This window comes from Procambarus clarkii, chromosome 72 (assembly GCF_040958095.1).
Source record: "Procambarus clarkii isolate CNS0578487 chromosome 72, FALCON_Pclarkii_2.0, whole genome shotgun sequence".
In the NCBI taxonomy this organism is placed as follows: Eukaryota; Metazoa; Arthropoda; class Malacostraca; order Decapoda; family Cambaridae; genus Procambarus; species Procambarus clarkii.
Genome location: NC_091221.1, coordinates 27027028 through 27051682, shown reverse-complemented (window position 1 = coordinate 27051682; position 24655 = coordinate 27027028). Strand labels below are relative to the sequence as shown.

Genomic DNA, 24655 nt, shown 5'->3' with positions numbered 1-24655 from the left:
AAATATTTTATTGATATATTAAATTATTCAATTAATCTTTATAATTATAATATAAAGCATATTTATTTGCCAATGTTTGATATGTTAGATAGTGAATTTAATAATATTATATCAGTTATGTTTGACACATATATAGTTATATGTCAAAATATTGGGTTTTTAATAATAAATGGAAAATGGGATCATTACCGATGTGAATTTATTCTTGATTTTATTCGAAGACAATTCAGTTATTATTTATACAAACTCCTAAAAAGAATTCATATTATCAAATTATACATTATTCTCTTAGAAAATACGTTACGATATCAAAGATGGGCTCTTATGGAATCTATTTGGACTATACAAGGAAAAATACCTTATTCTCTAATTAGAAAACCTATATTGAATGAAAGATGTATTAAACCCATTCTTCTGTCCCATACCGATATATATGACCTAAAAGATAATTTAAGTAATGTATATAATCGATCACCTACTGTAAAATATGTAAATGAAGTAACAAGAATTGTTATTTATAATTTGTATAATTTACTTATGAAAAAATTTAAATGTGTAAATTGGTTAGAGACTATTCTTCTCTGTTCTCTCCCCAAACAAAATCTTAAAAGATTAAACTGCCTTCCTAAAACAAAATCTGAAAACAATTTAGAATGTTTAGGGGATATTCTTCGAACTATTGATCTTCATATATATAAAGATGGGGAAGTCTATATATATATAAGAAACATCGCTAATTTATGTATGTGTGTGTTGTATGGTGTGGAAATAATCTAAATATTTTTTTTTTCTTTTGTCTACAGGATGTTTAAATAAGAATAGACTTATTGATTGGCTTCCATCATCATCATCATCATTATCATCATGATGTTGCTGTTAGAAGATTTCATTTGGCAACCACTTTCATATGAAATTCAACTGTATTTAGATGATGTTTATAGTACACACATATTTAACCTGTGGAGAGTTCTTTGTGGTCTTTTTTGGTATTATTCAGGGCTTAGAGAAGTGAATTTTGTTGCACTTGTTTTTTGCCTAATATGTGAAAGAAACAGAGAAGTTTGCAGGAAGCAAGTTCAATATATGGTTATATATTTCTGCTTAGGAATTGGTATATGTACTATAGATGACACAAATGTCTTATTTCTAGTAGCATGTTTAATGATTACTTATTTTATGTGGAAATTAATCTATGGAGTACATGGTTATTATATGGTTTTAAGTATGGGATTAATGTTACTCCTTTTTTTATATGAACTGTTATCAGGTTATATTAACTTTATTTTATTTAATTATTCTATTTTACAGTACATATATCATAATAATCAAAGAATTTCCTGAAGGCAACCAAACAGATTTATTTCATGGTGCATTTTTACATTTAATAGTGTTAATGATACACCCAAAGAAAAAGAAATCCTCTCTACCTAAGTTAGTAAATATTGAAGTTGATTTAGATCACATTCTGTTGCAAGATCTTTCAGTTGCACAAATTCCATTCTGGGGACATCATATAAATAATAAATTTTCACCTCAATTCCACCCTGAACTACCAAGAGATGGTTATCCACGTTCATCTTTCTTTTCTGAAGATGAACGATTATCTTGGCAAGGTGAGATTGCTTATTTCCAGCCGAAATCTACTGTCTTAAATTGTGCATCAAAAATAAGATTAGAACATCTTCAAAATATTTGTAATCATGCTAACGATTGTTATTGGCAAGAGCACATTTTTATTTTTGGAAAGCATATACTTACCAAAAAGGAATTTGATGAAATAATGAGTTTTATAAACCCAAAGGACACTGTGGTGTCTATTTATGCTCGTGGTGGATGGGTTGAGAGTTTTTTGCTGGATCGAGGTGTGAGCATTATTCCAACAGAAAACACAGAAAGATTAGAGTATATAACTGCAGTTAAATGGTTACCAAACGGGTATATTAGGCATATAGTTAAAGAAACTTGTATTAATAAAGAATATTCAAATGCCAATATACTTATAATCAATGAACCAATTGGGAATTTTTATATGACTATCGTTAGTATACTTAAAAGTTTCAAAGGACGACTAGTGATAATGTTTGGTTCCAACTTTCCTATGGTTATTAAAAGTGTTTTAAATGAATAATACATTCATGTACAAACATCTAGTGTGCCCATTTTTATTAGGTCTACTGTTCATTTTTATATGAGAATAGACAATATCATATGATTATTGGAGTTGTTATTGTGTGGAAATATATAATGAGAATTGATGACATTAATAATAGTTTTGATTTTTAAAATTATGCACCCACAAAAAATTCCTGGCTTGTACTAATGTGAGGTTTAATTTAAGGTAAATAGGTTAATAAAGGATGATTCTGACTTTAATTATATACAGTTATAATTACCCACAACATCTCAATGGTAATAATGATTTAAGTAAAGCCAGTGACAAGTCAGTCAGTCAGGCAGAACAAGCACAGCCAGTGACAAGTCAGTCAGGCAGAACAAGCACACCCAATGACAAGTCAGGCAGAACAAGCACAGCCAGTGAAAAGTCTGGGCTAAGTTTTTATAATTGCTTTGTAAAGCACGTTTCAAGGATATTTTCATCAATATATATCAAAGGTTAGAAGAGCTTTAATTAAAAATTAGGTAACTGTTACTTTAAGCACTGTAATCTGAATGAAGTTCATCTTGTGGGTGAGCTGATAGATAATTTATTACCAAAGTTTTCTTAAGACCTCTATCCTTAACAACTTTCCAAGTGGTTTTTTTAAAGCTGGTCTCCTTATTTCTTTTCGCCTGATGCTCTTTCAACTGCTGTACTTCGTCCCGTAGGTAATTTAATTCTGTCCTCAGAGCTTCAACTAAAACCAATAGTTCAATCATTAAAACATCCATAATGTATAATAAATAGCTTTAAAACGGAGGAGCTTTGGCCAGCACACTCTCTCAGTCTAGGATGGAAGTAAATGTTCCTCGAAAAAAAGGTTTCATTTTATTCTTTTGTAACAAAAAAACTTATTATATTCTCGAAACTCCACTACACCCAGCTTCTACATTCGAAGGACTATACAGCTCTATTTTTGCTGCATATGGTAAAAATATTTCATACTATTATAGTTGCACTTGAGCTTGAGCTAGCAGATTCCAATTCTTTAGTAGATACATTACTATAAATTTGTTAATTTGTACTAAAAAATATATACAGTACATGGTTTAACTGCACAATGCATCCTGTAATTCAAATTATTCTTTTATTTATTTATAAATCCTACTGACAATGAAGAAAATTTTACTTTCCATGTCTATAAATTTAACAATCAAAACTAACTAAATTTTAACAACTATTTTTCTTATTTTTGAGGATGATGATGATGATGATGATGATGATAATGATGAGGAGGAGACTGACAAAGTCAATGGGGTTGGAGGTTCTTCAGATAATATTGGGAATGATTGTTTTATAGTTTGTATAACCAAATATTTTATTCGCTTTGCAGAAAGTTCTTCCTCCTTTTTCTCTTTCTCTTCCTTCTTCTTCTTCTTTTCTTCCTTTTTTTTCTTTTCTTCCTTCTTTTTCTTTTTCCTTTTTCCCCTTCCTTGTTATTTTCTCATCTTGGTTTGAAAGAGATAATAAACTCACTTCCCTTGTTATTTTCTCATCTTGGTTTGAAAGAGATAATAAACCCAAAGTGGATGATGAATTTCCAGATGTGGATCCTGCTCCTGGGATAGATGGTGACACTGTTGGTGGCAATGAATGTACATGCTTTAAATTTCCATCAGCATGTATCTGAGGTACATTGTAGCTTGTATTTGTATTTGAAAGCTGTTGATCTTTAGATACCAATAATTGGTTTTGTTGTTGTTGTTGTTGTTGTGGTTGATTAACATATACATCTTCATTCAAATCTGAACTTGAAATTGTATTTAGAGATAAACCCAAAGTGGGTAATGGATTTCCTGCTCCTGAGGTAGATGGTGACACTGTTGAATCAAGGAATGTCAATGAATGTTCATGATATAAATTTACATCATCTACCGGAGGTGCATTGTAATAGGTATTTGAAAACTGTTGATGTTCGTGTACCAATAATTGTTGTTGTTGTTGTTGTTGATTAACATATGCATCTTCATTCAAACCTGAACTTGATATTGTAATTTCAGGAAACGACAGTTGTTGATAATCATTATTAATTGATTCACCTGTTTTACAATATTTTTCAATTATATAAGTCAGATCTGTTTCTTTTTCTTCTTCTTCTTCAATTTGTATGTTAGGTTGATGATAATTACACTTCAAATTGGCTGCTGGTAAATTGGTGGTTTCTGATATTAGTTGATAATTTGAGCTTGAAGTAGATGGCAAATAAATGTTGTTATTTTTTTCTCCTCCTCTTGTAGTGTTAGTTTCTGAGGAACAGAGGACATCAATGAAATCAGGAATTTGATCCAAAATATATTCTTCTCTATGTTGTTGCTGTTGTTGTTGTTGTTGAACATGATGAACTCCATTTTCCTGAGTTTTGTTTGCAAATCTTTTAAATGTTGTTTTATTCTTCTTCACCTTATTTTCCAAAACTGATTCTTCATCATCAGATTCCAGAGCAGCAGGAGCAGCAACAGCAGTGGCAACGATGGTGGTCAGGGTAGTACTAGTAGTATTAGTGGTGGTGGTGGCACTAGTGGTGGTGGTGGTGGTGGTAGTAGTAGTAGTAGTAGTAGTAGTAGTAGTAGTAGTAGTAGTAGTAGTAGTAGTAGTAGTAGAAGTAGCAGATTTATCTAAATCTTTGTTTGTCAATGACCCTAAATTCTTCCTTATTGCCTGTATCATGCTCATTATTATCTTCTTTACTGTTATCACTACCACCATCATCATCATTATTATTACTATTACTACTACTACTACTACTACTACCACCGCCACCACCACCACTACTACTACTACTACCACCGCCACCACCTACTGTTACTGCCTCTACTGCTGCTGCTGCTGCCTCTTCTGATGCTGATTCTTCTGCTGCTGCTGCTGCTGCTGCCTCTTCTGATGCTGATGTCTTTTCTGTTGCCACTTCTACTTCTGCTGTTTCTTCTTTTTCTATCATCTTCATTATCCTTATCATCATTATCATTATTTATCTCCAGTAATAATAATGATGTAGTTGCTGATTCAGTAATGTTAGTAGTAGTTTTAGCCTTGTGTTTTTTTTTTAATTTTCTCTCCTGATACAACTTGATAGGATGATGATGATGATGGGCTTGTTGGATTTTTTTCTAATCTTTATGACTGAGGGAAGAATATTTTCATTTTCTTCGATTTTGAATAAATTCCTGATTTGTATACCTAAAAAGTAGTCTTCTAAAACTTCCCGTTTATCTTGATGTATAAAACCAGATGAAATTATTTTTTGTAGGATAATTCCAGATAATCTATTCTTATCTATATCACAATTCCTATACTGAAATTGGCTCTTAATTATGTAATTTAAACTTTCCAGTATTATTTTAAAAGATTCTGTCAAATTCATATTCTTTGTAGAACATTTGGGTTTCACTTCATTCTTATGTAACTCGATTATCTTCAGTATATTATTTCTATACTTTGGAAGTGGGAATTTTACTTCACAGCAGTTACATTCCATAATTGGAATTATTTCATTCTTCAATCTAAACCCTTCATGTATGAAAGTTTGTTTATTTCTTGATATTTGAGTCTTTAAATTTTCATACTTGGTTTTAAATAAAAAGGCTGACTCTTCAAAAGATTTATCATCATCATCATCATTATCATTATCATCATCATCATCATCACCATTATCATCATCATCATCATCATTATTATGCTTATGTTTTTTTTTCATTGCCTTTATTATATATAATATTTCATTAATTTTATCTAATGTAGTTGGATATACTACAAATGGTGCTCTCTTACACTCATGATCTATTATTTTCTGGAATGATATAAATATGGCATTACATTTTATGCAAATGTAACAACCATTGTTATTATCCATGTAAGAAAATGTGGATAATTTTTCCAACTGATCATTAGTTATCCATATTTTATATTTTTGTTTATCTTCCAATTCTGGATAGGATGGGGAGATAAATTTTTTTATTCTCTTATGGTATTCTTGAACATAAGTCAGTGTTCTTATACTAGAGTACAGATGAGTCCCCTTTAATATAAAATATTTAGGGAGACCATCATAGAGTTGTTGTTCTGATGTAAAAGTAGTTGGTGCCTCCTTAGGGAGATGATCTCGACGATTCACGTTGTTCTTAATTGGAGCCATTGAAAACAATAAAGCAGAAGAATCCCACAGGCTGGAGAATCATGCGTGTGTATACAGCTGGCATTGAGACAAGCTGTAGCTGGTTAGATACATCTTCCAAATCGGCATTTACAGTAGTTTCTAGATTGTGCAGTGTGCTCACAGAGTAAATCCGAATCCTAAAACAAAGAAAAAAGTGTCACTTTTTATTTTATTCGTTTAACATAAAGATAAAATAATAGTATATTATGCTTGTTTAACTTTTTTTAAAAATATATAAACGATGTTTTTTTCATATGAATTAAGCCTAAACTTAAAAAATAAAGTACCTGAAATTAATAAATTTAAACAAATATATTTAGGTCTAGATAATAATAAAAAAGTTCAAAGGTTAGTTGTAAAAACCATGGAATATGGTTTTTTAACTAATTTAATGAAACATGAAAATATTGGGATTTGGCCACACAACCAGAAGAAAACTCTAATCACTAATTGGAAAGTTAGAGAGGCTAGAAACTTACTAAGAGCAATAGAATATTTAAATTTCATTAGAGGTCATAAAAAGATTAAGGAAGAGATAGTAGGAGATAAGGATATGTACACTTTATTAGGTTTAACTTGTGTTTTAAATTTACACAAAATATTAATGAGAGGATTGTTATCACCCGAAAAATGTGGTTATGTAAGTACCAATATACACTGTACAAAGATTAGTAATAACACAAGTGTCAAGGGTTTGTATGTATATCCACATATCCATTCAATTCAGGATGGAGAAAATCGTATTTTGGCTATTTTGGACAATTACAATTCTACATTGACCCAAAAAATATTCAGTTTTAGGGCCAGAGGAAGAATTTGAATGGATTTTTAAATTAATTTCATGGTTTATCCTAGAAATGCTTACTCTCCATCCTTTTTCAGATGGAAATGGTCGTTTGACATGTCTTTTAGTCAATTATATATTGTCAACATTAATGCTACTTCCAACATCTATCATGGAGAATTTAGAATGGGCTATTATCCATGATCGAAAACTAAATACAAAAAAACAACGCCCACCTCTTAACATACTCAAATTGGTAATTGAAAGTGTCTTGTTCAATTGGGGAATGTATTTTTATCTGTTATATGTGGTCAGAAAAAAATAATAAAACTTTATATTATATTTATATGTTTAATTCTTTATTCAATAATATTAAATTACATTTATAAGAAAAATATGAGTAATAATCCAAAGAAAGACTCTAATTTAATATTAATGTCACACCCTCCATATGAAAAGATTACAAGACAGATGGATTGTACTATTAACAATATAGCATGCCAGAAAAATGAAGACTGTCAAACATTTTGCTCTTCTTCTTTAGGAGTTACTTGCATTAATAGTGTTTGTAATTATGACACTGATCATAAATGTTTAAATGGAGGATTTCCTATTAATTATGTTGGGGAAACAAATTTAATAGCCACCATATGTGCTTGTGTGGATAATGGACACTATATCGGTGAGCAATGTCAATACCAAAATTCCTTTCGACCAACGTCTCACAAAAGCTTCCCTATTAGCTAAAGACGGACGTATATTATTTTAAAGTAAAAAAAAAAAAAGATTGTACCATCTATAAGTATACTACAATTTCACTATGTTGCTCTTTAACCCCTTAACTGCGTTGCCTCCAAATGTGACACCCCCGCAGTGCGCAGGAAATAAATTCTCTGGAAAAATTTTTTTTTTCTTTTTAAAGTGTCAAAAACCCTTCCCTCAGTATGGGTATGTAAAAAAAAAGTCGAAATTGTACTTACTTTGGCTGCTATGGGGTCCGGAAGTTGGGGCGTGACGTCATCATTCCCCGTGCGCCCGTGCCGTGAGCTCTCGGGGGCGGTGGGGCGCTCGGGGCGGGGCGCGCGAGTTGCCGCGAATATATTTTCGTTCATTTTTTGCGCACCTTTCCAAATACATTTTCATTGTTTTTATGTGCCAATCCAATGTATAATGAACACGTACACTATAATATCGCAGTACAACATCCGTACTGTCCGTAGACACTGTGTTACGTGCATGAAACTTGTGTACACATATGCAGCACATATTTACTATGTATCATGCTAATTTGTGTATATATACAATCTATTTACACACTATACACTGTCACACACTATATACATTCACTATCAACACATTCAGAACACCGTGTAGCAGCTGCTTCGTATGGGCCAATAGCAGCTGCCTCGTATGGGCCAATAGCAGCTGCCTCGTATGGGCCAATAGCAGCTACCTCGTATGGGCCAATAGCAGCTGCCTCGTATGGGCCAATAGCAGCTGCCTCGTATGGGCCAATAGCAGCTGCCTCGTATGGGCCAACAGCAGCTGCCTCGTATGGGCCAACAGCAGCTGCCTCGTATGAGCCAACAGCAGCTGCCTCGTATGGGCCAACAGCAGCTGCCTCGTATGGGCCAACAGCAGCTGCCTCGTATGGGCCAACAGCAGCTGCCTCGTATGGGCCAACAGCAGCTGCCTCGTATGGGCCAACAGCAGCTGCCTCGTATGGGCCAATAGCAGCTGCCTCGTATGGGCCAATAGCAGCTGCCTCGTATGGGCCAATAGGAGCATTTGGCCATGAACACATTCAGAACACCTCGAGTGAGAGCAGCCACACCCAGCCTGTCTCCCTCACTCCAACATCTTACTCGCCAACATTGCTCCTCCCACCATATTGTTATAGTTCTTATTACACATGTTCTATATACCTATCTACATGTTTTATTTACCAGAACTATGCAAGTAAGCCAGTATTGTGTCCAAACAGTACAGTGGCCACCATACACTGCATGAAAAATCACACAGCAGACGACGCTACGATTACGTCACCTCCCTCACCAAAATAGCTCCTCTCAACATTCTTCTGTTGCTGTTCTTACACTATATACACACACTATATATACCCATGTACATATGTGTTGCCCATAGCGAACCACTAAGCTAGTATGGTGAGCAAAACAAGAGTGGCAGCCACACACACAATGAGGCTACCTCAATTCTCGCCCTCCCTCCCTCATCAAAATTCCTCCTTCCACAATACTACGCACAACGCTAATTATAACCACATTCCTGCTATTATCACAATCCTGGTCACTAATTCCTGTAAATGAATAATTGACCACACGTTTATTTTGAAAACGAACCTAAAAAATCATTTGAAGATTCCTAGATGAACGAAATAATGCTGTGGTGCTGTGGCTAGCGCTGTGAACATCGTGAACAGCATTGAATCACTGATATTTGAACATTGTACCCAGTCATTATCACACTCAGGCTCTAATATAACACTATCATAGCTAAATAATACAAGTTATATATATATTTTGACATTATTAGGCGATGCTGTGGTCACATGCTGAACAGCAGTGCTGTGCGCTCATGCTGCGAGCGCCAGCCTTGGTTGCTCACACACTACTGAGGCTCCCACACCCGGGAATGTGGACCACGATTTTTTTTAAAGATGGCGTCTGTTTACAAGAGCCCTGAGGAAGCTGATGTGAACCCCATGTAGCCGCGGGAGTTTTGAATGGAACGTGAAAAATACAAATACCCGGAGGCGCGTTGCGCAAACCAGACGTGAGCCTGCAGGCGCGTTGCGCAGTTTAAGGGTTAAAATGAATGATCGATATTATACTTATCCACTTATTCAAAATTATGATCCGTTAAAACGAACTTATCAAGACTCACATATCAATCCCAATACTGGGACTTTTAATAAAATAACTCGTGATCTTCAAACTATAAGTTGTACTTCATCAAGAAAAAATAAGACGAGTTTATATGGTTTTGGATCACTAACAGATATGTGTGGGAAAAGAGAAATTGATTTGATTTTATTAAGAAATGGAACAGTTCATCATTTATATCGTAGATTTTGAGAGACAAACACTATAAGTGGTTCCCATGTCATACGTCTACCTAGTTTAGATTATATACATTTTATCTTGGATGTTGATTTAAAAAAAAATTGTACTCTTGAATCTTTTCGTTTATCGACAGCTGAGTACCTAGAATATCTAACACTTAAACAATCAGGGTCATCGTTACAATTAACAACATCCATTGTTGATGGACAGATCTATTATAATACAAATTATGTCATATATGAACTTGTTTCTCATATTGTTTATTATTTAGGTCTAGACTGGCTACCAATTTATATTTTAGGTAAATCACAAACGTTTACTCAAGGATTTCATCTTGAAATACCCCACCTAACTCTTTCCTATTATGATTTTGCCCTAATGTCCAATTCATGCAAAGAACTCTTACCTACCCTCGTAGATATTACTACCAATTATAGTATTTTTGGCTCTCAAAAAATTCAACTGCAAACACCTTTAAACGAAATGGACTGCACTTATTTACCATATGCGGTTTTCCACAAAAATAATATTTACGATATGTCAAACTCACCACCCTCATATATTTTATCAAGTATGGGTGAAGTTTTTGACTTATTTAATATCTGTAAATATCATGAACCTTCATCCATTAGAGGATTCCCAACTATTATCGGGTTGGATGATGATACATATGCTCTGGATGTTTTTCAGAAAAATGTTCAAACATTTATGTAAAGCAAAGAAAATATTGATGACGCCGAAAATTATTTTACTATATATGAAAATTATGATAATTCTGGGGAGAGAGATGAAGAAAAAATACCAGATATAACAGAAGATTTTTTCATGTTTTCCAATGTTAACAATATTATCAATAAAATTATAGTGGGTTTATTTTTTGTTACACTTAGTAAGGAATATAAACTTTCTTTATATAAATCTCTTCATTTTCAAGAACAACAAGAAGAAGAGAATAACTAACTCCTAATTATACTTGAAAAATATCCAAATAGTTTTATACATATTAACGAAATTCCACATTACCTGATTCTTCTTACAAATGAAAATGACAATGACGCTGAGGCAAACTTTGACTACGATAAAATACAAATGACAGCAAATCGTATTGAAAAAGTGTTTACAGTTCAACCTTTAAGGCAAACATCTATTCGCGGAACAGTTGCCAGTAGCAATACCAGTCGAGATACTAATTCTTTCTTGAAACGAATTCAGCCATTTACCATTGAACATATAACCCGTTTATGTTTGCAGAGTAAACAACTTCTTCACACTGTCTTGTATCTTTTAGCATTGTTATATGTTAAAAAGACCCGTCAAAAGTCCCTGGGAATGACACTTCCTGACTACAATTATTTTATAGCCCAAATAATTAGAGATTTAAATTTTAATCACTTAGATACTGGACCACTTTATGAAATCATCTATCTTCTTAACCGATATCAGGAACACCAGCAAGTAAAAGAAGAATTAGAAGATTGGATAATTTTGTGTCTTCTAAATCTTCTAATTGTTAGTGATGTGGTATCAATGAAAGAAGCTTTTGATCTAGTAGAAAAAATTGATTCTCAAAGATTGGATTTTGTCATGAATATAAATGTGGAAGAGTTTGACAGTGACACTTATCGGGTAGTACCATCAGCTAATAGTAATTCACGTCCTACTAAAATTCCTCGGATTATAATAGCTTTTTCTTTCCTACAGAATTTTGGTATAACGGAATATAACAATTTTTTAGCTATATATAAACCTATTATATGTGATAAGAATTCGCGCCAGATTAATGTTTGGGAGAATACTACTAAGAAGTGGTCAGTAGCTAATAATCACATTAATTCTTCTTTACTAGCACCAGACCTAGCTTACATTGCACGTCAAATTATTTTAATTGATAGCATACTACAACAACAACAACCACAATTACTGGAAAATGAAATGTTTCTTTCACTTACCTTACCACCAACACCATTACAATCCAACAGCAACTTATTACCACCTCCTCCTCCGTTGTCGCCTTCTCCATCAATAACCTCATCTTCTACTTCATCGAATTCAAACTCAAACCTTCCTTCTCCTTCAGCCAAAGGTAGAGCCAAAAAAAAAAAAAAACTACTGATTCTACAAATAATAATAATAATAATAATAATAATAATAATTACAAGAAGCGAAGTCTTATTCAGAATAGTCTTCTAAATTCTATAAAGAGTTTTTATGCAAACATGAAAATCTTGGATATACCTCGATATTTTATTGCTTCTTCTCAATGTTATATCATCAGCGGCAGTAGCAGTAGTGAGATGAACCAAATTTTTTATATCCTACCACTTCCCCTGTACAAATCATCAAATAATACAAATTCTGATACAAGACCAACTATTTATGATTGGAGTGAAGTATTGAAACTATTAGATCACATACCAAAATGTACCTTTTTTATGCAGCAATGTAATCCAATATTAAAAGATATTCTACATTACGAAAGCGAAAAAAAGAAATATTATAAGAAGTTGATAGTTGAAGAGAAACATAAAATTCTCTTACTTAGTCGTGAACAATATTATATAAACTTTATAGATCGATTTTGGAATGATGGTATGAATAGATTAGCTCAACTTGTCAAATATTATGTGCTAAAACATATGGTTACTTCTTTAGAATCACTAAACCAAGTTTCAGAAAATATTAATATAGAAAATAAATATCAAGATCTTCTTAATAGACTCATTGAAGAACGCCGTCATGGGATAAAAAATCGTAAAATTCTAATCAAAGAAAGTATTTACCATCTAGATGCTATTTTAAAAGAAAATCTAAAGGTAAATGGATGGTTTATACGAAAAGATGATGTTGGTGAACCAGTGAAACCTAATTGTAATTGTCAATTAGTTGATATTTTGTTAACACTAGCACAGATCTTTTGCTATGATGCAACTACTATGATTTATTTTTTTTCACTAATAGTAAAAGCATGCCATCGACAAAATGACAAGTGAAGTGGATAACTTTGGGTATAGGAGATTTAAATTCAGGAAAAACTGCTTTATTAAATACTCTTACTCTAACTCTTGGTGATTTGACAGGTATTCTCTCAGTACATACAGCTCATAAGGGTCTCCAACAACGGAGCCATGTTTTAGGAAGAGGTGGAAAAATGGTTAGAATGTGGTACATGGATGAACTGAGTACGACTAAAACCCTTAATTCTCTGTTTTTAATGCAATTGATCGGTCATGCCCCAATGTGGATTCGTCAAAACTATATGGATGGGGATACATATAATTTAGCAACACCTATTTTTTTGTTTGGCAACAATTGCCCAACTTTTAGCGAATATGACTCAGCCTTGATGCAACGACTTCGTTTCATTTCATTCCGTGCGCGGTTTGATTCTGAAGTGCCTACGTCATTTCAATATTCAATTTTTCCCCAATTTCATCTCATGACTGATGATCGAAAGAAAAAGCGTCTGACTGAAGGAATGATGGCACTCTTTATTCATGCTAACTGTCATGATAAACTCAATTCGCCCTGGTTTGTATCAATGAACCGGACTGTTAACTTTCTCACACTCCCAATTAACATTATGGAGGCAACTGAGTTATATTCACCAGAACGTGGAATTGTAGCCCAAATAATGGAACATCGTCTATCAGTTCTTTTGCGTAGTTTCCCCAAGGCCCTTAAAAATATTTCATTGGCAGATGCTCATCTTTTTTTTGAAAACGTATACCAGGTATCATTGGTACCAATAAACAGCAATCGTTTGGCAAATATTCCACAATCCCATTTACCAATTAATGAACCAACTATTAGTATCATAGAGGGAATTTGTGAACAAAATTGTGAAATAAATGATAGAAATCTTGCCAGATTAACTCAAAATTAAATTAAACAGGTACTAAAAAAAAAAAAAGTACATATACTCTATATTTATATGTGTGTGTGAAATGAAAATATACTGAAAACCATATAATGTTTTCTTCACCTGGAAATAATAAATCGTCCCCTAAACAACAAATTGAAACAGAATCTCCAAAAAATGGAGAAAACAATAAAAACAAACATAACAAATTAGAAAACCTTTTCAATGATATTAAAAAACAAATAAAACAGAAGATTTATTTTTTTTTAATTTGGATGATTCGACTTTATTAAATTTAGAAAGTGTATGTAAAATTATTAAAAAATAATTTTTTTTTATAAAATATATAAAAATAAATAGTATAAAATAAATGTCCAGTTCAACTAGGAGTCAATTAATTGTTTTTAATTTCCAAAATCGTAATGGAAAATAAAAATATTTCCAAATAAGAATTTCAAAAACATATTCAACTGGTAATTTTAATAAAAAGTTTTTCCCACTGTTAACAGTAAAACAAGAAATACCACTAAGATTGTTAATTCATTACTATATTTCACTTAATATATTTACAGGAGAGGGATTAGGATCAGTAAAAAAGGGGGAATGAATTATGGATTAATTAGGAGATTCAAAAGAGCCAAAGTAAGAGAAGATAGAAACAGTCCAACAAAAGATGATGAAATTCATAGAAATGTCATACAAGATAATATTGAAGATGAAGTAGACGAGATCAGTGGTCCTGTTCCATCTAATGGAAATAAATCTTCTTATGGTCTACTCCAGAAGGGTGGAATAAATGCCCCCTCGCATAGAATTCTCAATTCTTCTTCTCGTCCAAGGGGTATTCAAAACAATGGTACTTATATTTTCCCTCAATCGGAATCCAATAAAAATAACTTTATAGTTAGAAAAATATATCAAATCGCTGGATTGGGCTTTCCAGGATTCAAACTGAAATTTAATACTCGTTTCTTTGACATGAAAACTTTAAAACAATATTTGTCTAAATACATTGAACAAATACCTAAAAATGAAGGTTTTTCGTTAGAATATAAATACATAATATTATATATTAGAATGTTAACAAATTTATGGACATTTTTAATGGTAAAACAAGACCGGAAGGATCAAAAGTTAATTTATAAATATCTTAATAATGAAATTGGTAAGTTAAGAAAACATATTCAATTTAACAATAAAAAGTATATAGATAATAATAGTTTATACATGGTAAATTTTTTGAAAAAGCAAACATGTATAGTAGTGAATTATTTTACAAATTTGTTAGAAAATTGACGGACACTGTAATTTGTGATCATGATATCAAAGAGATCAATTCTAGAGATGCCACTAAATTACACTTCAAATTACTTACTGTGTTTGATTCACTAACTGCTGCTACACATCAACAGGCAGTAGTAAGTTTACAGAAATATATTTTGTACAGTGCATTAGACTATGATAATGCATCTTCCCAAAAATGAATACTAATAATATTAAGTATAATTTCAGATATGCTAAGATCAATAGAGAGACTTGTGAAATTAATGACACTGATATCCATAGAAATATGGGTGATGATGATGATGAAGATTCTGATAATAATGTTGATGTTGATGGTAGTGGGGATACCCAAGGTCCCTTAGTAATTTTAAAATGTCGAAAAATTAGAAGGAAAGATAAATAAACTTTACTTATTATTTCCTCAAAGTTGAAGAGAATTAGTGACCCTTGCTCTTGGACCAGTGCCAGGGGCAGATGGGTGAGGGATGGATGACTGATGATGGGTAAAGAGTGATAATTGTATGTATGACCTGGGTATGGTTTTCCGGTATTCCATGATAATTTAAGTTTTTTTTTATTCCTAAAATGAATATATATTGTAACCTTACATACTATATATTAGGTAAACGGTTTATTCAAAACAATATTATTTCAAGACATGGCTAGCAATACAGATCAGATAACAATTAAAATTTTAGATTTATCACCTGACATGATACAATTTAAAATAGAAAACATAAATTTAGCTCTAGTAAATGGATTGCGACGGATTTTTATAGCTGAGACTCCTACTATAGCCATTGATTGGGTTCAAATTAAAAAAAATACAACTATATTAAGTGATGAGTTCATTATTCCTCGTCTAGGTCTAATTCCAATACCTTCAGATGAATTCATTAATAAATTAAAGATTCCATGGAAATGTCAATGTATTAATTTTTGTACGAAATGTGCAGTAGAATTTATTTTGGATGTTAAATGTCGTGAAGACAAACAATACCTAATAACAACATCTGATATAATACCATCTTTTCATAAAGAAATCCTAATTCCTTTGGTTAAACTTAATAATGGACAAGAATTATGCTTAAAAGCATATGCTACCAAGGGGATTGGTAAAAACCACGCCAAATGGAATCCGACAATTAATATAGATTTTGATTGCTGTAACAACACTTCTTCTTATTTTCTGGAAGATTGTAATAAACGGAAACAATTTTATTTCAATATTCAAAGTTCAGGTGCATTAAAGCCTGAAAATATTATGCTAATAGGCCTCGAAACTTTAAAAAACAAATTAACCTTCTTATTGGATAAATTTATATGTTAATACTGTAAATAGAATACCAGACCGGGGTGTGTGTGTGTGTGTGTGCACAAAAAAAAAAATGGAATAATAAATGATCAAATATTTATTTTGCTTTTAATCATTCAATAAATGCATTAAGACAGAAATTATTGAGCAAGAAATAGATTAGAAAAATTTTGTTTTTATTAAATCATATTTCGTTTTAACCTGATTAGAGTGGTTTAATACTATATTTTCATTTAATGTATAAGAGAAGTTATTATAAATCCAAATGAAAAGTACTAAACTTATCAAAAAAATAGGAATTATAATAATAATAATAAGAACAGTCGAATTGATATTGATTGTTTCTTGTGTGTCATTTGGTGTTGTTGAGTCAGTGGTTTCTTCTGTAGGAGTTTCTTCTGTTGTTTCTAAAGTTGACTGGCTTTCTTCGGTTGTTAATGGGGTAGTTGCCTTAATAATTATTGTTTCTTCTGTTGAGACAACTGTATATGTTTTCGTCACTGTATCATTTTCCCATGGTGGTGGTGTTGTGGCCTTGGCCGGTCTTTCTGATGATGTTGTTACCTGGCTTTCTTCTGTTGTCGCTAAATTTTCAGGGGTAAAAATAGTAGAAACTGATGATGATGATGAAATTGACGGGCTTTCTGAGCTATTTTGAGGGGTAGTGCTATCTCCTCATCAGTATCATTGGTTGTTGTTGTTGTTGATGATGTTAAGGGAGGAGTAGTTTCTGTCTCCTCATCTGCCTTTTTAGTTGTGATAATATCATGAGGAGGAGGAACAGAAGGAGGAGGAGTAGTTTCTATCTCCTCATCTGTATAATAATTTTCTGATGATGTTGTTGCCTGGCTTTCTTCAGAATCAATATCATTGGTTGTTGTTGTTGTCATTGTTGTTGAGGAATGTGAGTTGCTAATAAGATTAGTAATATTTGCCTTTTTAGTTGTGACAGTATCATGAGGAGGAAGAAGAGAAGGAGGAGGAGTAGTTTCTGTCTCCTCATCTGTATAATAATTTTCTATTGATGTTGTTACCTGGCTTTCTTCAGAATCAATATCATTGGTTGTTGTTGTTGTTGTTGTTGCTGAGGGAGGAGTAGTTTCTGTCTCCTCATAGTAATAATAATTTTCTGATGATGTTGTTGCCTGGCTTTCTTCAGAATCAATATAATTTGTTGTTGTTGTTGTCGAGGGAGGAGTAGTTTCTGTCTCCTCATAGTTATAATAATTTTCTGATGATGTTGTTGCCTGGCTTTCTTGAGGGGTAGATACTGTCTCCTCATCAGTATCATTGGTTGTTGTTGTTGTCTCCTCATCAGTATCATTGGTTGTTGTTGTTGTTGTTGCTGTCTCCTCATCAGTATCATTGGTTGTTGTTGTTGTCGGGGGAGGAGTAGTTTCTGTCTCCTCATCTGTATAATAATTTTCTGATGATGTTGTTGCCTGGCTTTCTTGAGGGGTAGATACTGTCTCCTCATCAGTATCATTGGTTGTTGTTGTTGTTGTTTCCTCATCAGTATCATTGGTTGTTGTTGTTGTCGAGGGAGGAGTAGTTTCTGTCTCCTCATCTGTATAATAATTTTCTGATGATGTTGTTGCCTGGCTTTCTTGAGGGGTAGATACTGTCTCCTCATCAGTATCATTGGTTGTTGTGGTTGTTGTTGTTGTTGTTGTCGAGGGAGGAGTAGTTTCTGTTTCCTCATCTGTATAATAATTTTCTGATGATGTTGTTACCTGGCTTTCTTGAGGGGTAGATGCTGTCTCCTCATCAGTATCATTGGTTGTTGTTGTGGGCACGCCGCGCCGCTCGAGAACACGCCCACGCAGCCTAGCGTCTACCGAAGGGACGGAGATACGCCGGTCCGAGCTCGGTTCAGAACAGTTGGTCCGACAGAGCGGACGTCCCCGACCTTCACCTCGCCCAGTCTCCTCATAGTTATAATAATTTTCTGATGATATTGTTGCCTGGCTTTCTTCAGAATCAGTATCATTGGTTGTTGTTGTTGTTGTTGTTGTTGTTAAGGGTGGAGTAGTTTCTATCTCCTCATCTGAAGTTGACGGGCTTTCTTGAGGGGTGGATGCTGTCTCCTCATCAGTATCATTTTCTGTTGATATTACTACCAGTCTTGGTTTGGCTGTTGTTGAGTTGCTAATAAGAGGTTTAGTTATCTTTTTCTTTTTAGTTGTTGTTGTGTTGTAAGCTGCTCTCTCATTTTCTGAAGTTACCATTAGTGAGACAAATGTAGATGTTTTCGTCACTGTATCATTTTCCCATGATGTTAGAGGGACTGTTGATGTTTTCTCATTTTCATCCGTTACAAAGTGGGAAGATGTAATTGGTGTAGTTGTGTTTTTCTTTTGGGACCACATACAACTTTTGGTAAATCCAACTATTAATATGAGTATTAGCACATTCATTTTCTTTTAGTGTCAGGAAAAGGTTGATATGTGAATCGATCAAAATTCACAGAAGAAATGAAATAAATTTGCTGTGATTTACTATATTTATATGGCCCACTTGGAAAATCGAGCACAAGACACTGCCAGGGTAGCAGGCGCAAACCCCGTTAACAGCACTAGCCTGTGCGAGAGAGACACACACACACGTCCGCTCTCTCCGGGAGGCAGCGTGCCACTGTAAAGAAAAGGAGCCGGAGGATCTTTTTTTATCCCCTCTCTCCATGGTGTAGGTGCCGGAAGCACTCAACTATCTTTTAATACAAAATCGTGTTTGCTCCCAGTATGTGATTTACCAACAAATTTCAGAAGAATTTCACAAAATTTTTAGGCAAATTTCCTTACAAATGGTGATTTACTAAAAAAAAAAAAAAAAAAAAATAGAATTTAGTTTTGTTAAAAAAAAATATAGCATATTGGAATAATACAAAAATCTATTAATTTCTTTTAATAATTTTTAGTTTTACATTATCATTTTTAATGTATAATTTCTTATTAGAACATATTAAGGAAATTTAATGCTGCTTCCTCTTGATTTTCATAATTAATACAATTCTCCTCTTCATTTAATTCTCCGACTAAAGGAGCTACTATTTTACTATCTTCCACATCTAAATTACACTTCTCTGCCTCTTTAAAAACGTCCTCATTAACTTTTTTCTCAATTTTTATTCGTTTGAATGGTGGTTCTTCTGCTGTGACACTTCCATTACATATAGGTTCTTCTGCCTGAACTTCATCTATTACTTTAGAAATAATATCTTTATATTTGGGCATTAGTTTCTTCCTAATGCTATTATTAGTTAAAAGAATTTGTTTAATTGCATCAGAGGCTTGATTTCGCATATTGTTAGCTGGGACATCTGAATAAAAAACAGAATCTAAATTACGTAGATACAGAATTATTTTGTTATTAAAAACTCCCATTTCAGATAAACCAAATGAAATTAAAGCATTAACAGGACACGGGGATTCTCTAATTTCAACAAAGGTTTCACTTGAGTAAGGGATTCGGTTACGACCAATCCCATATATTTTAGAATTTTTGATGTAAACATTTCCTAGCGGCGAACCCATGTAAACTTCATCTTCTTTAGGGTTGGCCACAAAAGGACAAAATTGAACACCTAAATTTATACGTTGACGCAAACACTCGTTCTGAAATTGTGGCTGTTTTTGTATAAGTATTTCATTACATTTTAAAGAACATTGTTTATCTTTATGACCATCTATATACATTGACGCACTCCAGATTTTACCCTGGGAAGGTTTATCAATTTTTAATGCCTCAGCTATTGGTTGGATTAGATTTTCTTCAAATATTTTCTGAATATCTTCACCAAATTCAATATTTCCAATCTTATTAGGTACTAAGGCAAATTTTGTTCCTCCCGAAACTATAAAACATTTGACCTCCAACAACTTAACGGTTAAGCTAGTAAAATAATCATTGTTAATTCTATAATATTTCATGTTGTTTTGGTTATTTGCCTTGATTTTTTCTTCAAATACAGAACTACAGAGTTTTTCATATTGTTCTTTAAATTTAGTTAATTTCTCTAAAATATTGTTTTTATTCAACTCTCTTAAATTTTCGATGGTTATCAATTTTTTGTGAATATTGGGTGGCTCATTGCGAAGTATATAATAATTCGAACTTGAAGCTTTGTTCAGCATTTCTGCAATAATTTCCATAACCTCTTCATCTTCGTTGATGAAGTTGAGGGTGCTATAATACTTTTCTTCAGTTTGAAGTTGAGGGGGAGGAGGGTGAGATTGATAAATTCCATCTGTAGTCATTGGTTGGTGATATATTGAGGTTGCATTTTTTGCCTGAATTATTGGTTGTTGTTGCTGCTGGTGGATAGGTAGTAGAAGGTAAATATTGACCATAATATCCTGAGGTATTCATTGTATGAAAGAGTCCAATTGATATAATGAGTTATGGGCTTTTGATATCCGAATTATATACTGACTGACTTTAAAAAAATAAATATATATATATATATATATATATATATATATATATATATATATATATATATATATATATATATATATATATATATATATATATATATATATATATATATATATAAATAAATAAATAAATAAATATGTTTATTCAGGTAAGGTATATACATACAAGTGATGTTACATTAATGGATTGATATATAGATAGAGCTAGTACATACAATGCCTAAAGCCACTATTACGCAATTAGGGCAAGAAAAACATTAATATCTAGAACTTAATACTAATTGAGCATAAAGAATAAAAAGTGTTGAGAACAAATACAAATAAAGATAAAAAAAAAGGGGGAACATGACTGAAAAAGCAGCACAAATAACAATAGGTTGACAAACAGTGTTGATTAAAAAAAAGAAAATAACAGACATGGGTTGACAATAGAGGAGTGAGGTAGGTTACAGGGAATTTATTAGGTAGTGTTTAGTTTTATCTTAAACTGGTTGAGAGAGGCACAGTCTTTAACATGGTTGGGAAGGTCATTCCACATTCTGGGCCCCTTGATTTGTAGAGCATTTCTAGTTTGATTAAGTCGTACTCTAGGAATATCAAAACTGTATTTATTTCTGGTGTGGTGCTCATGGGTTCTGTTACAACCTCCTATGAAGCTTTTGAGATCAGGATTGGCATTATAGTTTAGCGTTTTATATATGTATAATACACATGAGAGAATGTGCAGTGACTTAATGTCTAACATATTCAGAGATTTGAGTAGGGGTACCGAGTGATGTCTGGGGCCAGAGTTGGATATTGTTCTAATAGCAGCTTTGTGTTGGGTAATTGTTACGGCCCTCTCGGGACGCAACGGGGTTCTTACTCTGATGTTGTTAGAGGAAGTTGTATCCGGCCCCAAGCCAGTAGTGGCTTTCAAGGGATGAGATCCGTGACGCAAGTAACTTAAAGGGGAAGGGAAATAAAGTCAAGAACTTAATATAATATATTGACCACCACCAATAAATAATATATAAAAAGATTACACGGGGGGAGGGGTATTAACACTGTACACAAACGTCTTCTCCTGAAGACTCTGGATCCAGGCTCTCGGTGCTAAGTCTTCGGTGCTTTCGTGGCCTCACAACGAATCCGTTGAGAAGCTGAGCCTACCCTGGCCACAGGTCAGCCAAAACACAGGTCCACTGGGGGCACCGCCGTGGAGGCCGTCAACCACAAGTCCAGCAGGTCTGCTGGCAGGTTCCGGATCAGCAACGCTGGTCAGGCCACTCCACGGGCGATATTAAGGTAATGCCCTAGACAGGAGCCTCGTGTGATACCACAAATCACTCTCCTGTCCTCAATACCCCAGTGGATATTCGTCTCCAGCAGTTAGTCCCGGGTAATCCTTCTACTGCCACTCCACTGGCTGGGTAACACCACAGTGTTCTTCCGGGGGACGACTTCACAGCTGCTGCAGCAAAGCACAAGGTATGGAGACGGCTGCCTTGGGTAGACTGACTCAACTTCCAACACAGCAGTCCCAGGTCGACTCTGTAAGCAGACACGTCATCAATAACAGGGACACTAAAACACCTCACTTACGGGCTCAGGCACAAACGCCTGACGTATCCACTCCATAGATGGTGCTGTCGTCGGAGCACCACCTCACTAGAGGTCAGCAGCAGCGGTGTTGAGCGCTGAACAGGACTGGAAACTGGCCCTTGTGGCCAGTACACTCCGTCCTCACCAGGTGTCATCGTCCATTTGGTGGGGGTTTCGGGAGCTGACCCACAGATGGCGCGGTCGTCACTGCTCCGTGCTCGGACGCTGGATCCGGGTTCGTAACACCTCCCCACCAAAGGGAATTTGGTTTGGGGTTCTATAAAAGAGAAGACAAACCAAATTAGTACGGGGACACAACTCCAAATGGACTCATGTACACTGTAAGCTGGAGTGATGAGGCTGTCTTGTCCACAGAATTGTTCAACTGGACAACTCTTGCACAAAGGGAACTTGAAGATAGAAGGCAATGTCCTGCCTGGCGTAATCTTCCACGTCTCCACTGCGATGTCAAGCAGGGGCATCATCTCACCTCTCTCGAGTAAGAATCGGTGTAGACACGATGAGGGGCGACTCGACACTTCCCTTCCGTGGCACCGATGATGGCTGATCACAGACGGCATTTCTGGTACCGGTTCGGTAGTCCTTCAGGGAGACAGGAACCTGGAATACAGGGGTCGGATCATTTAGAGTCACAGCGACAGTTAAATCAGTACTCACAGCATACGCCTCTACTAGGCTCACACCTAGTTCCAACGGGGCTGTTCGTACATCGAAAATGGCATTCGCTCTGCCACCGTCAGGTCGACCAACGTTCCGTATAACGCTGTATTGAGGCTCAGCAATCACGCGGGGGGTGTCAACCTGTCGGAAACAGTCACTCACATTATCACATCTCGTACCTCCTGTATCTACCATCACTTTCCAGGTCCCTCCTTTGCCTGCAACACTTGCAGTGCAAATTTCCAATCCCTGGGAACTCTTCACGATGTTCACGGGAGCCATCATCCTTCGGGTCGTCCACTGATCCTTACCGAGATCACACACGAAAATAAAACAAAATACTGCTAGGAAACATTTGGTCACCTGAGGGATTAGCTTCCTGAGCCTGTCATGCCCATAACCGGCTATATCCACTAGCCTGGTTTGGACCAAAGAGGGCACTAGACCTTTCGAACACACCTCACATACCTCTGACGTCTGGGGAATCTCTGGCCGGTTCAATGAACGCTGTACCTTGCCATACTGCAAGTACACATCCGCCTTCGCTCCAGACTCGTTGGTATCCGTGGGTGATTGCACACAAGGCCTCTCTTCCTGCTCAGTTACCTCTGTTATCGTAACCGCATGTTCCACATCGGGAGAAGAATCAGGAGACACTGTTAGAATACTGTCGATCTGCGGGTGAGAGGACAATTTAAATATGTTTAAATCCGGGTCTCTTTTTACCTGGACATTACCACGGCCCGTCGTTACCTCAGACCTTGCTGTTCTGGCTGACTCGTCCGCGACCTTGGGAAGATTGATGCTCCAATCTGTCACCAAGTCGTTGGCTAGTAGCACGTCAATCCCAGCCACAGGGAGGGTATCGACTACTGCCAACGCACATGTGCCGCTGAAGTAAGGCGAGTCGAGATGTACTGGCACTAAGGGGGCGATGTACTGCATCCTAGGAAACCCAACCAGGACAACCTGTTGTCTCCCGTCCACACTTACTCCCTCGGGTAACGAGCTTCTCACGATCAGGGACTGGGCTGCTCCACTATCTCTGAGCACTACAACTGATCTACCAGTGTATTCACTCGTTACATACCCGCTTGAAGTGTGAGGGGCAAACAAACTTGGTCCTTCCTGCGTCGCCGTCGACTGGCTTCCTGCTGGTGGTGTCACACAGCTCATCATCATCACCTCCCGACGTGCGCCGCCACCTCTTCTGCCTCGGCACATAGCAGCTACATGCCCTTTTTGCCCACAAGTCCAGCACACCATATTCCTCCTCGGGCTCCGGTGTTTCGGACTGCTAGGACTGGTCCTTCGAGGG

The 24655-nt window shown here is 35.0% G+C and overlaps 1 protein-coding gene across 1 annotated transcript; it reads right to left on the bottom strand.

The window, feature by feature from the left end:
• Positions 1 to 17220: 17220 nt before the first annotated feature.
• Positions 17221 to 23622, bottom strand: LOC138356469 (integumentary mucin A.1-like). Its single transcript, XM_069312632.1, has 2 exons — positions 23517 to 23622; positions 17221 to 17891 (listed from the first exon to the last, which is right to left on the bottom strand). The coding sequence occupies exons 1-2, from the start codon at positions 23620 to 23622 to the stop codon at positions 17221 to 17223; spliced, it is 777 nt and encodes a 258-aa protein (XP_069168733.1).
• Between the last annotated feature and the right edge of the window lie 1033 nt (positions 23623 to 24655).